This window comes from Trichosurus vulpecula, chromosome 5 (genome assembly GCF_011100635.1).
Source record: "Trichosurus vulpecula isolate mTriVul1 chromosome 5, mTriVul1.pri, whole genome shotgun sequence".
Classification (NCBI taxonomy): domain Eukaryota; kingdom Metazoa; phylum Chordata; class Mammalia; order Diprotodontia; family Phalangeridae; genus Trichosurus; species Trichosurus vulpecula.
Window position 1 is genome coordinate 54,025,003 of NC_050577.1, and position 14,575 is coordinate 54,039,577.

At 40.7% G+C, this 14,575-nt stretch overlaps 2 protein-coding genes and 1 pseudogene across 2 annotated transcripts in view; all 3 read left to right on the forward strand.

The window, feature by feature from the left end:
- Window positions 1-14,575, forward strand: part of LOC118849943 (ATP-dependent translocase ABCB1-like) — a 319,035-nt gene that overhangs the window by 193,426 nt on the left and 111,034 nt on the right. The window lies entirely within an intron of this gene.
- LOC118849944 lies at window positions 2,988-3,881 on the forward strand (annotated as a pseudogene).
- LOC118850050 (ATP-dependent translocase ABCB1-like) overlaps window positions 13,792-14,575 on the forward strand; it is a 62,040-nt gene continuing 61,256 nt past the window's right edge. Inside the window, 1 exon segment of the mRNA XM_036759251.1 lies at window positions 13,792-13,820. Within this exon segment, the coding sequence (XP_036615146.1) occupies window positions 13,792-13,820 (29 nt within the window).

Consider the following 14,575-nt stretch of genomic DNA (forward strand, 5'->3'; position numbering starts at 1 on the left):
GTAAAATCCCAATCTTAATCTATGGGATAATGATTTAGCATTACATTGGTATCCTCCTTTTATCTAGGTGGTCCCATTAATATTAAAAAAAAATGTTATCTTTCACATACAAGGGTACCAATTTAAATCAAACTTTTCCATTTCCCCCCACTCCATAAAACCTTCCAGGTCTTTGTGTATCACAACTTCACAATAATAGCATTTTCTGACAAATACCCTTCCTTTTAAAACTTTACCAGGACTTCACAATCAAATTTTAATTTTTAAAAGAATGTCCTAAAAGCCAATTACTAAAAATTAGTCCTACTGACTTTAAAGCCAGGTTCAGAAGTCAGCTAGTTTCTGACCCCACTGTTCTCTCTCTTTCAGTAAAACTTCCAGGTTTTCCCAGCTTATTGTACAAATAGGGATCCCAGTAACTGCTGCTACAAAACTTGTAAGTTTATAATTTCTTAAATTAAACTTCTTTAAAAGACATGGTCAAATAAAATGACTTAACAGTTTTCTAATCCCTTCATTATTTTAACAGTACAATTGTCAACCTAACAACACTTAGAGAAATTGCTTTTCTAACAACACAGATGATACAGTTCAGTTGTTTACCCAAACAATATAACAAAATTTTTAGAAATACAATACCATAAACAGATGTCATGTAATTAAACCTTTTAAAGCCATTATTAATTAATCACTAATCTGGCTGGATGTGTTTCCACCTTTGTCTTACCACCATTGACATAAACTGAGACACTGACATCTGAGAAAATCCATATATAAAGCAATTATATTTAACTTAAACATTTGTTTTTGCCAATCAGTATACCAAATACTTTACAGTTATATGATTCCCATATTATTTCTAGGAGTGAATTCCACCCTCATCCCCTCACTGAACAGCGAATTAACTTTCTTAGGGCCACACAATTCTAATACCCCTGGCTCTTAAAAAAAATTATTATCCACAATTTCATATATTTCCTTAATTTTTTTTTTAGTTCCCCATTCATGTCCACAACATTTTCTTGTGAAAATTTTACAATTTTGAATCACCTGTTGTAACCAGGTCAGTTTAAAGTGACATACTGGACCAATATTCATATTAAATTTAATAGAACCTACTCACAGATCTAGTCCAAAGGGTAGGTGGACATAGTCCCTTCCATCTCTTTCGTCTCTCTATAAATTCAACTATTGGGTTTTTAACTCAGGCTATCAAGCCTTTTTCTCTAAGTTGCCTGCTCTGGAATTATTTTTTTGTCACTGTCTCTCCTTGCCTTTTCCCATAAACTTAAGTGACAAACAGTAAAATGAACTCTAATTTATCTTAAGCATTAAATTAAGAATGACACATCTTCACTTTTCACATTTAGTTCAATTCTTTTCTGGTTGGGTCCCATTATACAAAAACTTTTCTGTCTGAGGGAAAAGTTCCCCCCTCTTCTTTCTTCCTTTTTTTTTTTATAGGAGCTATAACCATTTCTTATCTTGAGGCTTTTTTAGTGCAAAAAATAAAGTTCAAAAAGAATTTTTTCCCATGCACATTTAAGTCTTCCTCCTGCTCAGATAACTCTGCCTCTTGAGTGGAGGTTATAATAAACATCACATATCCTGTTCTCTCCCTGTTTTTCAACATAAATCAATCTTCCCCCCACAAGTAGACTTTAACTTGTGGGTATTTCTCCTTACAATGGTGAACTTTAACCAGACCACAGACATATAGAACAAAACCGAATTCTCTACTCCCCCTCACTCCTTCCCACTGCCTCTGCTTCAACCTGCAACCTGTTTCCTCAGGAATGCCAGTGGGATAGGGAGGGGCAAGGGGGAATTTACTGACAGGGCTGGCCATTCCCTCCTCCTTATTGTCTAGCGATAAGCTGCTCCCTTTGGAAAATAGGGCCCAGTGAAGGAAGTCCTATACCAGATGTCTAACCCAACTGTTGACCTTACTGTCTTATATTGTAGAGCCTTGAATGGCAGAAAGAAGACATGACAGAAGGCACTATCTTCCATTCTCCAACTCAAAGACAATAAAATGCCGCTGGAGAAGATGAAATCCATTGACTATTTATTTGGCTGTTGATGTTCATACTTTATACTTCAGTACTTCAATGGCGACAGGTGTTTATTAAATATTTACTATTACTGTGATCTCATAAATTTGGGTAATGCAATGATGCAGATCACAACTCATCCTCTACCTTCACTTCCCTTGAGATCCTTCTCCACATTCTTCCATATGTTTTACATAGAGAATCTACCCAACATACTAGGAGATTTGGAACCTGTTGAATAGATGGAATCATGTCATCATTAATAGTTTGATGCTAAGTTGGAAAGAAGTCCTTAGTGAAATCCCCCAAGAAACTCTCCTTGGTCCTCCGCAGTTTAGCATTGGTATCAATCATTTGAATTAATGATGATAGGGAGCATTTATATGGTACTTTGAGGTTTATGAAGCATTTTGCAGATATTATCTCATTGGATCCTTGCCACAACCTTGGCAAAGGTACTATTATTATCTCTATTTTACAGATGAAGAAACTGAGGAAGGAAAAGGTTAAAGTTAAATGACTTGCCCAGGGTCATGCAGCTGGTAAGCATCTAAAGCAGAACCAGAACTCAGGTCTTCCACTGAAACACCTAGTGATCTATTTGAAATGGTTTGTGTCTCTTTAAAGCATAAAAGGCATGTTTATCAAATATTTAGAGGATACAAGACTAGAAGGGATAGCTAAAATGCTAGATGACAAGGTCACAGTCATTAAAATTCTTGTTCAGCCAGAACAGTGGGTCAAATCTAATAAGATAAAATTCAATAAGGATAAATGTAAAAATATTGCCTTAGTGTTTAAAAAAATATAAGCTTTTGCCTTTCGGTCTGAGCTGTAGCAAGCGGCTATGCAAGCAGCGTTGAGTTGCCCAGCTTCTGGCCCTCTCTCATCCGCCTTCTTCCTCCCGCTCCAACACTTTCCCTCTCTGTAACCATGACTGAACAGGCTATCTCCTTCGCCAAGGACTTCCTGGCAGGTGGCATCGCCGCTGCCATCTCCAAGACTGTGGTGACCCCCATCGAGAGAGTTAAGCTACTATTGCAGGTGCAGCATGCAAGTAACAAATTGCTGCAGATGAGCAGAACAAAAGCATAGTGAATTGTACAGTCCGAATTCCAAAGGAACAAGGGGTGCTTTCCTTCTGGCGGGCTAACTTAGCAAATGTCATCAGATATTTCCCCACGCAGGCCCTTAACTTTGCCTGTAAGGATAAGTATAAGCAGGTGCTTTTGGGAGGAGTGGACAAACATACAGTTTTAGAGGTGTTTTGCTGGCAATCTTGCCTCTGGTGGTGCAGCTGGAGCCACTTCTCTCTGCTTTGTCTCCCCCTTGGATTTTGGGAGAACCCACTTGGCAGCTGATGTTGGGAAATCTGGCACTGAAAGAGAATTCAAAGGCCTGGGAGACTGCCTTGTGAAAATCACGAAGTCTGATAGAATTCGTGGCTAGTATCAAGGTTTCAGTGTCTCAGTGCAGGGTATCATTGTCTACAGAGCAGCTTACTTTGGAATCTATGATACAGCAAAAGGTATGCTCCCAGATCCTAAGAACACTCATATTATGATAAACTGCATGATTGCGCAATCAGTGACTGCTGTAGCTGGTGTGGTCTCCTATGCTTTTGAGACAGTAAGGCGGCAAATGATGATGCAGTCTGGGCGCAAAAGAGCTGATATCATATACACTGGGAAAATTGACTGCTGGAAGAAGATTGCTAATGATGAGGGTGGCAAAGCTTTCTTCAAGGGTGCCTGGTCCAATGTTCTTAGAGGCATGGGTGGAGCTTTCATGCTTATGCTGGATGATGAATCAAAGAAAGTCATCTAAGTTCATCCTAACTAAAAAAGAAACCAGTGAATATAAATCATATAGAATACTTAACCACACTTAGCATTTTGGGCCACTGACCTTCAAGAAATTCCTATTGTCTTTTTATCCAGGCCAGATCATGTTTGTAGGGGAAACAGGAGAAGCTCTTAGAAAAAGGGACTCATTTATTGTGATCCATTATTCACACAGTGGAACTGATGATGATTCCGTATATTGATTCTATCGGTTTTTGGGAAAATAACAGTGACTATGGGTCCAAGGAGGCAGATCAACTTAGACCATCTAGTTTAAATGCTCTTTTGTAGGACCATAAATCTGTGTTTAAGTATTTACTTAAAAAAATCATGTCTCCCATTTTTACTTAAGCACCATATATACTGTTTTGCACAGCTGACTATTTGGCAGTTATGATGATCTGGGTGGGCCATTCTGCTGTAAAACAATAAATACACAGAAGACTCTAAAAAAATATAAGCTTCCAAAGGATAAAGTGAGGAAGATAGCAGCTCATCTGAAGAAAAAAAGAGTTTTGTTGTAGTCGGCTTTATGATAAATGAGCTGTGTGACATAATGGCCCCCTAACATCCAGGACTAGGGAGGTGATTTGTTGTTGTTCAGTCATATCCGACTCTTTGTAACTCAGTTCGGGGTTTTCTTGGCAAAGATACTGCAGTGGTTTGCCATTTCTTTCTCCATCTCATTTCATAGATGAGTAAACTGAGGCAAACAGGGTTAAGTGACCTGCCTAGGGTCACACAACTAGTAAGTGCCTAAGGCTGGATTTGAGCTCAGGAAGATGAGTCTTTTTGACTCTTAAGCCCAGAGATCTATGCACTATGGTACCTTCCCCCAGCTGCCCCAAGGAGGTGATAGTCCCCTTGTATTCTGCCCTGGTATGAGCACAGCTAGAGTACTGTGTTCTGTCTGAAGTGCCACATTTTTGGAGTGGCATCGATGCTAAAAACTGCTCAGAGGACTCCCAGGATAGCAAAGGGCCTTGAGATCATCCCGGAAGAAGATTAAGAAGCTGAGGACACTTAGCCTGGGAGAAGACATCTTATGTATCTTCTGAAATAAACAGCTGTCTTAAAAGTAACTGAATGATTGCTATTGGAATATAGTGGATTTTCCTTCCCTGGAAGGCTTCAAGTAAAGGCCAGATAACTATTTCTTAGTGATGTTGTAGAGCAGAGGTGTCACACTCAAATAGAAATGGTAACTGCTAAACCATCCCCGCAGGGCACACGTTGACTTAGAAAATGACATATTAATTATGTCATAGTGTAATTTTGCTTATTTTGTCAGATATTTCCCAGCTACTTCTTAATCTGGTATGGGACACACTTGGGAGGGTTGTGGGCTACAGGCAGTCTGCTGGTCATGTATCTCATGCATCTGTTGTGGAGCACTGGACTTGGAATCAGAAAGACCTGAGTTCAATCCTGCCTTAGTTTTTACTAGCTGTGGGACCCTGGGTAAGTCACTTAACCATTCTCAGTCTCAGTTTCCTCATCTATAAAGTGAGAATAATAATAGCACTTACCTCCCAGAGCTGTTGGGAGGATTAAATAAGATAAAATGTAAAGATCATCACAAACTTTAAAGCTCTTGTTATTATCATTACAATATTATCATTAGAGGATGTTTATTCAGATACAGATTGGAAAAGACAGCCTTGTGAGCTGGCCTTACAATTGAGATTTCATGACTCTGTGTTAAGGAATACTTGCTACATATTGAAAATAAAACCCATCTACTCTCAAGTTCCCATTTTTAAAGTAGAACAAAGTCATTATACCAGAGCCTGGAGTTTATGTTCTGATAGTGTAAACTTTGTGTCATGGCAATGTATTTGAAACAGTTTGCGTCTCTTTAAACAGTCAATTCTTTTTTTTTTTTTTTAAATAACAGTTGATAGATTATCAACGAAGAGCTGAACTCATTTGAACTAGAGATCCAGGAAGAGAGTTCAGTGAGTTAATTTTGTTTCAAAGTCTATATACCATAAAGCAACAAAAAGGCTCACCTCAACAGGAAATGACATTTTAACTGTCTCTTCTAAAACTAAAAACCACCTAAGACAAATATCTTATTGATTTTCTCTGGTCAGCTTCTCTACAACAAACACAGACTGTCTGTGGTTAGAAAGTAATGAGAACCTAAAAATATGCCCAATACATCCAAATCATTATTGTTTAACGAGATCTCCTCTCTAGCTACACTTCAGACTTTTCTCAGAGACAGAATAAACACAAACAGAAACATGTCAACTACTTGATCTACCAGCTATAGCTCCAAATGGACTTTTGGTAGTTTAATTTTTTAAAAAAATCTATTCTACTCCTAAAGGACAAAGATTTGCTACCACCAGGGATATCCAGAAGACTGTGCCCTGGGCTTTCAAGGGAATTCCAGGATGTGCCATGGCAACATTATTGGAATTTAGGTACCACTTTCCAAGGTGACTACTTTGAAGGAATAGTTTGTTTTTGTCGAGCAGTTGTTTTTCGCTTGTGAGTACCCATTTGGACATTGAAGTGAGGTAAAAATAAAACATATCAATACAATTTTATTTTAGATAGGCCCTGTCCTAAAGCCCTCTCTTGAGGTGGGGGTGGCCTCTTCCATCTTTCCTCTTGAAGCTTAAAGAGTTCCAAAAGATCAAGAAACCTTAAGCTCTCCCCCTCTGGACATCTCTGCTCACCCCCATGCAGGGGCCAATGAGAAGAGAGCCCCATAATAATGGGCTTTGGGGCAGGGGCTATACATTTCAAAAAGAAAATGAAAAATAGTATCTTTTTTTCTTTAGAAGGTTAAGTATAAAATAACTACTAATAAATCCTATCGCTGATTTATTCTATGACGTGAATAAAGATTAAGGAAAGAGTGAAAATTTATTAATACCTATTGAATTTTCTGATCTTCTGGTCAGCTTGGTAGTCCACTGGATAGAGTGCTAGAGTTGGTGTCAGGAGGAACTGAGTTCAAATCCTACCTCAGACACTTAGCTGTATGAATCTGGGCAAGTCATTTTACTTTTCTGCTTAAGTTTCCTCTTCTAAAAACTGGAGATAATGATATCCTGTCCTCAAAGAGTTGGGAGGATCAAGTCAGACAATATATGTAAAAATGATTTGCAACCCTTAAAGTGCTATATAAGTTCTGGCTATTTATTGCTCTACTCTGTCCCATCCAGGGAACTCATTAAGCCTAAATGAGCAATTAGATGTATAATGTATTGACTTGTTTTGATATGAGGTGTCAGTAGCTCTATTAACTAATTCATCCAAGGACTACTTCAGCATGATGCCGTGGAAAGAACACAGGATTTTGAGATGTAGAATCTGGCACTAAGCTCTGATCTATTCCTCATTATCAGTATGAACAGAACCGGGGCAATGAAGAAGTTGCAATGAAACTAATTTGGGCTTAAAGTCAAGAAAAATATCCTAACAATTAGAACTATACAAAAGTAATATGAGCTGCATCAAGAAGGGGTGGGCTTCTCTTCCATGGAGGTCTTCAAGCAGCAACTGGATGGCTACCTATTAGTTATGTTATACTGGGGATTGCATATGAGTATAGGTTGGACCAAGCAGCCACTAATATTTGATCAAAAAGGTGAGAGGGAAACCACTACCATTTACTGAGCAGGGGAGTGATATGGTCAGACTTGTGCTTTAGGAACATCACTGAAAGTCCTGTTGAGAATAGTTATAAATGGGGAGAGACTTGAGACAGGGAGACCTGTCAAGTTACAAGGGTCTTACCACTAGGGTGGTGGTTTTAGGAATGGAGAGAAGGGGATGGACTGGAAAGATGTGATGAAGATAGATTCGGCGAGACTTGGCAACGCATTAGACATGCTGAATGAAGACCAGAAGATGACTCTGAGTTAATAAAAGATGGTGGTGCCCTTGAGAGAAAGAGGGAAGTTCAGGGGATGGGTTGTTATGATCAAATGACATAATGCCATAAAACATTATGTATCACTTATATGGTTAATGTCAGTGATTTTAATATTGACACTATCTCACCATATGGGGTTGTAATGAGGTAAGTGCTTGGTAAATCCTAAAGGGCCATGCTATGATAAAATGCCATGCTGTTCAGAGAATCCAGAGTTCAGTCATTCAGAAAAGGGAAAAACCAACATTTACTTGGAGTACTCAAGGGAAGATGTGGAATTTGAACTTAGTCCTTGAAAAGGACATAGGAGTTGGGAAGGCAGAAGTGGAATGAGCACTTCAGGGAGGGGCACAGCATGAGCAAAGGGTTGGAGACTTGACAATGAGCATAATGGTATGTGTCCTGGTTAATAAGTGATTCATATGTAACATAGCTGGAGATTTATAAAGTCCAATTGGAAATGTTGAAGCAGAATGATAGCAGAAGTCAAGAAGAAGATTACAAATCAAGTTTAAAGTGACCTAAAAAGTTGGGCAATTAGGTAGTGCAGTGGAATAGTCAGGAAATTCCTGAGTTCAAATCCTGCTCCAGACATCTACTAGCCTAAGTGACCCTGGGCAAGTCACTTAACCCTGTTTGCCTCAGTTTCCTCATCTAAAAAATGTGCTTGGGGAGGACACAGCAAAGCAGTCCAGTAGCTCTGCCAAGTAAACCCAAAGGGGCTCACGAAAAGTCAGACACAACTGAAAAAAAAAAAAAAGAAAATGAAAGTTGGAAAATGTGTGGAATGAGTGAAGACCTCTCATAAAAAAGGGACAAATTAAATAAATAGAATTAAGTAGGATATTGAGTCCCATTTCTCTACTTATATATTTTCCTTTCTATAAGCCAAGCTAGTGACCGTAAGGCCCCCAAGGATAAGAATAGGACACAGGATGCTCACATCCTGTGTACTGACCCCAGGATAAGGGACCCCTGGCTTGGGAGAAGAATGGATGAAAAGCCAGAAAGCCAGGTGCAATGTAGATGTGCAAGACCAGTCAGGTATAAGAATGATGGGAGACAAAATGTAAGGGTGCTGGGGGATATCTGTCACAGATGGTGATGGGAGACATCCATTGCAGAATCAAGGGTGGTGGGAAAGGCTAGTTTGCCACAGATGTGAAGATGAGGTAACCAACAACTGGCTTCTGCCTGTCACAGATAACCAAACCATTTGTTCATTGTCATTGTCATTAAGATAGATTTATCACTTCAGATTGATGGGAGAATGGGATAAGAATAGTGGGAAGGTTATGTCCATCACCTGCTTGTCAAAAATAACCATGCTATTTGTTCTTTGCCATTGTCCCTGGGATAGATTTATCACATCAAAATTGTACCCTCAAAGCTTATGTCTGCAAGCTGACAGGAAGGAGGTTGGGAGGGGGAATTGCGGTTAGGGACCTATATAACACCCCAATTCTCTGTGTCCAGCGTGCTCTGACATTGAGAGGTGCCTGGAGTTACCCTTTCCTGTGGGATCGTAATAAATTTTCCTTTCTACTTTCACCTAAAGACACCTCTGTTTTAATTCTTTGATTTGTAAATTCGTATCACACACAGAAAAGATCCCTGATAAGGAGGTAGAAACAACAGCCAGAAGATACAGTGAAAAATTACTATTCATTCCCTTAGGGCCATTATACCTAGAACATTGTATTTAAATCTCTTGGTGAAATTTAAGCTGAGAAACTAGAAGAAAGGAGATAACGTGAGATGAATTTTAAATGTGTTATGTTCACTCCTCTCATGTACTGATATCATATTGAAGAGGTTTAAACGAAATGATGATGGTAGGGAACCATACGTTTCTAGGGGTGCTCAAGCCCCCAAAATACCTACACGCCGGGTTCTGCCAAAAGAATTCGACTCAAGCCTTCTCAGCCAAGGGAAAAGACAAAGTTTATTAGGGATTCACCATAATGGGTTGTCTTAAGAAATCCCACCTTTCGTGATGCCTGCTTCCACAAGCAGGCCAGATTCAATCTATTAGATTGAATCTGAGCACCTTCGAGATTATATACACAAAGATTGTAGGAGGGATTGAGGGGTGGTCTGGGGAAGGCTTTAAGGAGGGTCTAAGGAGGAGAAGATGAGGTCAGACTCCAGGAACAAAGAAAATGGAATTAAGGGCAGGGAAGTGGCCTAAGGCATGCACATTGAAAATATCAGGGTTGGGAAGTAACTGAAGGAATGCATTTCAATAGTAACAACAGAGGGCAAGGCTTAGGTAGAGATTTGGGCCTAATGATAATGGGAGGCTTATGGCCTTAGGGGAAGGCCAGATCTAGTTGGAAGATCCTAGTAGTCCAAGGGGGCTCCCAGACACTGTATTCCAGATTCGAGGGGGTTCCTAGAGACTGTGCCCTCATCAATATCAGTAAGCAGGTTTTAATTTGAAGAGGCTCTCTAGGCGTAGCAGTATATAATTCTGAGGAAAACAAAGATACTTGCTATATTTTAATTTTTAAAATTATCAATGAAAGTTTTTTTAAAGTGCTAGTAGCCTAAATTGGTGAAAAATAATTAAATAAAGGCAGGAGCAATGAACCATAAAGAAATGTCAATGAAGATTATTTTGGAAAGGGGAGAGTCATAGGAAGTTAATAGATGTCCCACCATACCGTAAGACAGATTTAGAGCTGGAACAGACCTTTAAACTCAACTACTCCAATCCCCCTACTAAACACCAGCCTAGAGGCATTAAGTAACTTGTCCGAGGTCACAAAGGAAATATGTAGTAGAGCTAGGGAGATTTGAATCCTTGTCCAATCCAGTACACTGTCTACTCTACCACTCTGTTTCCACCCCCCCCTTAACTCTGAAAGGATATAATTCAGTATAATATTTTTCTGTAAACTCTGACAGAAAAATTAAATAAACTAATTTGCTTTCTAGCCTTTGTTTCAAAGATTTTAGCATTCAGGGGATTCTAGTCCTAAAAGGATATAGCAGTGCCAATCTTCATATATCATACATAGTTGTTTTTCAGTTGTGTCCAACTCTTTGTGACCCCATTTGGGGTTGTTTAACAACCCAGCTAGCAGCTTCAATGGGGGCGTAAGATCCCTCCCCCGCTGCCGGGACCCAGGAGGCTGCTGGGAAGGCACAGGTTCTTTTTATCTGCTTAAACAAGGAAAGCACGGTGAAGGGGTGGACCAGCTTACTTTAATCCAGCATTCACTTAGCATACAGACAACATTCATTTAGTTCAGGGGAAACGCCAGCATTCAGTTAGCATTCAGTTAGTTCAGGGGAGCATACAGACAAGCATCAAGAGACAGACCAAATACAGATTCACTGACTTACTTCAGGGGAAAAAACCAGCACCCTGAGGTTCAAAACATTCATTTAGTTCAGGGGAAAAAACAAACCAGCATCCCAAACCTCAAAAACAAAATACAAACTAATTACAAATATCAACAGACAGACCCAATACAATTCATAGTTACCAACATCTGGGCTCAGCCACACAGATAGTAGGTGTCTGAGGCCAGATTTGAAATCCAGGGCCAGCACTCTATTCTCTGTGCCACCTAGCTAGAAAAAGATTAACTTGAGATACTGTAAAGGTAAAAACAATACTCTAATGCAAAAATTAGCTTTATTACACATCTCTCCTCCCTCCAGTCTATGGGGATATTGAATTGAGATCAAAAGATCCACCCTTTCAAATGCTATATATGTGTTTTCAATTGGTGTAGTTTGACCAAAAAATATGTTTATACTGAAAAAATTGTCTACTGCTAGTAAGTACACAGTGCTTAACATTCAATAGAGAGTTACTCTTGCTTAAAGAATTTTACTACATTTAGAAGTAAAGTTGCATTTCGTTCCATTTTGTTCCCTTAGGGTACAGTCAAATAATTAGTAAAATTTGCCTTTTTGGTACATTATCACCAAGGCAGAAAACCCTTTAAAAATTACTGACATAGTACATTTATGTAGGTTATGACAGGTACTTAATTAGTTAGTGGTTCCTAGTGCTTTAGAGTTGGAAAGAGTTCTTCATACCATCTCCTGTGAACTGCCTAACCCTGTGAGGTAGGTGCTAGGGGAAGGGGATTATGCCCACTTTACAGATGAAGAAGCTGAGGTCCAACAAGCTTAAATGACACTCTCATGGCCAGACAGCTGCTAAATATACAAGGCAGGATTTGTACCTAGGACTTCCTATCTTCCATTCTTACACTTTAGCCATATCTCCCTTATCATAATCCTGGGAAAGATTCTAGAGGGAAAATTCTTAACCTGGTGTTCCATGAACTTGGATATATTTTTTTTTAATGTTTTCATACCGGTAACTCAATATAAGTGATTTCATTGTAATCCTATAAATTTTATTTGAAATATTTAAAGCATTATTCTGAGAAAGGAATTCATAGGCTTCTGCTGAGTACCAGAATGTCTATGGCATTAAAAAAGGCTAAGAATCCCAGCGAGTCTAGATCTTTGCATCTAACTGCCCTAATGAAACCTCCTAACATCTAAGCACATGTGTATGTAGCTAAAATAAAATAAAATTTAAATTTATAAATTAATGTCTTTTATGATTTTTTTTTTAAATACCAATCCTTAATAAACTGGAGTCTTCCAACCGCAGTACCTGCTGAGCTGTAGGGCTGATTGGCTGGGCTAAAGAGGGTGTGGACAGCTTGCCAAAGGTTCAAAAGTTTCTCCAACAGAAGCTCTGTCTCATTTGCTCAGCGTCTAGGAAGCTCGCCTCCTAGACTATAGCGAGAAGTCTCCAGCACAGGCTTTTGCTCTCTTGCCTCTTCCAACATCCAACCTCCACAGCGTGCTGGAGAGAGCGGACCCCAGGTGAGTGCACATGGCCCGGGGATGGGCAATCAATCGGAGAGCCTGGGAGCTGATAGATGGAAGGACAGGGTTCAGTGGCACAGAGGCCAGCAGAGGATGGGCAGCCCGGCGAGGGGATAGGCAGCCCGGCAACAGGATGAGGCAACCCGGCCAGAGGACTGGCAGCACCTCGAGTCCCGGGGTTTTAAAGGGGCAGGGAGAGAGGACGGCGGCGGCGGGGGCAGAGGTCTGTCTCTGGAGTCATTCAGGTCCCAACATCTGTCGCGGGGCTGTGCCCGGGCAGAAAGCACTAACCGGGGAGGGGCAGCGCGCCCATGCCTCGGAGCCATGGCTTCTGTACCTGCGGAGTGCTGCTCTCCCCGGACGGAGTACACCCAAAATCCCTGGAGGAGGAAGAAGAGGAGAAAGGACAGTCTTCAGCAGCGGCTTGGCTAACAGCCTAGAGTGGTGGGGGAGGGGGAGAGGTGAAGCGGCTGTGAGCAAAGTCCAGCCCCCTTTCCATCCAGCCAGCTGTGGTTCAGAGGCGAAGGGTGAGGTTGGGACAAACTAGGCTTCTAGCATTTACAACGGCAGAGATCACTTCACAGGTGGGCAAACCGATGACCACAGCGAGCCCCAAGTGGAACGCCCCCCCCCCTCCTTCCAGCCCCTCATTAGGACCCCCTGGACACTGTAAATGAAGGGCAACCCTGGCCTGGGCAGAGGGAAGCGGAGGTAGCCCTGGGTGCTAATCCCAAGGGAGCTCCTTGTGCGAAGCTGAGCATGTGGCTTCCCCTGTCCTCAGTCCCTGTCCTCAGCCCCGGTCCTCAGCCCCTGTCCTCAGCGGCATCACTGAGGGGCCGGACTTTCGCTCTGACATCACTATTCTCCTAGAAGAGCAGGGGGAAGACTGGAGCCTAGACAGGGAGTGTGCTCAGGCCCAGAGCCAGGGTGGGCACGCATCACTTTCCATCCCATTCCCTGTTGGGGCGGAGGCATCCTTTTGTGTTCTTATCCCACCGGGTGGATGCTTCCCGTCAGTTTCAGGCGAAAAAGGAATTGGTTTTAGTCTTATTTTCTCTCTGTATTTTCTTTTAAGGTTGAGATGAGTTGGAAAGCCGGTAGCAATGGATCGGCAGGAAGCCCCACCGAGGACATGACGGACTTGAAATCATACAGCAAACGGTTGTAGTTTCTTTTTCATTCTTACGATAAACTTGTCTAAAAAAAAGTAATTGAGGTCTGCTTCCTAATTTGGTTCCAAAAAAAAAAAAAAAACAACCCACCACAATCAACATCCTTTGCAAATAGTTTCCTGTGGTTGGAAAGAGGTTCATGTACGGATGCGTGTGATTCTGGGAACAAGCCCAGGCACACACACACAGCTTTGAATATTTGGTAGAGTGCTCAACTTTCTCAGCATTACTTTAGAAGTGAACTTGTAGTTTCCTGTCTGATCAGGAGCAAAATAGCCCCATGCTACAAATATGCAGAGTCACAGGCTCCCAGAAATTCAAATCTACCAAGGAGGATATAATTAAAGAAAACTCTGGTAGGCAATTTTAGACTGGTGATTAATATCCTTGGCTTCTGTGGAAGAAATCCTTAAAGGGCAAGGGGGAGTAAGCACAGAATTTGCTTTTAAGTGTATTTGTGCTTTTAAAGTCAAACAGTGGTGAAAAGAAGGATGAGAAATGAGGCAGGACTGGAGAGGATGTTTTGAGGTAGTTTTGAAAGTTTTTTATTAGAGTACAAGAGAAAAAGAGTAACTTGAGATACTGTAAAGGAAAAAAACAACATTCTAATGCAAAAATTAGCTTTATTACATATCTCTTCTCCCTCCAGTCTATGGGGATATTGAATTGAGATAAAAAGATTCAACCTTTTCAAATGCTATAAATGTGTTCTCAATTGATATACTTTGACCAAAAAATATGTTT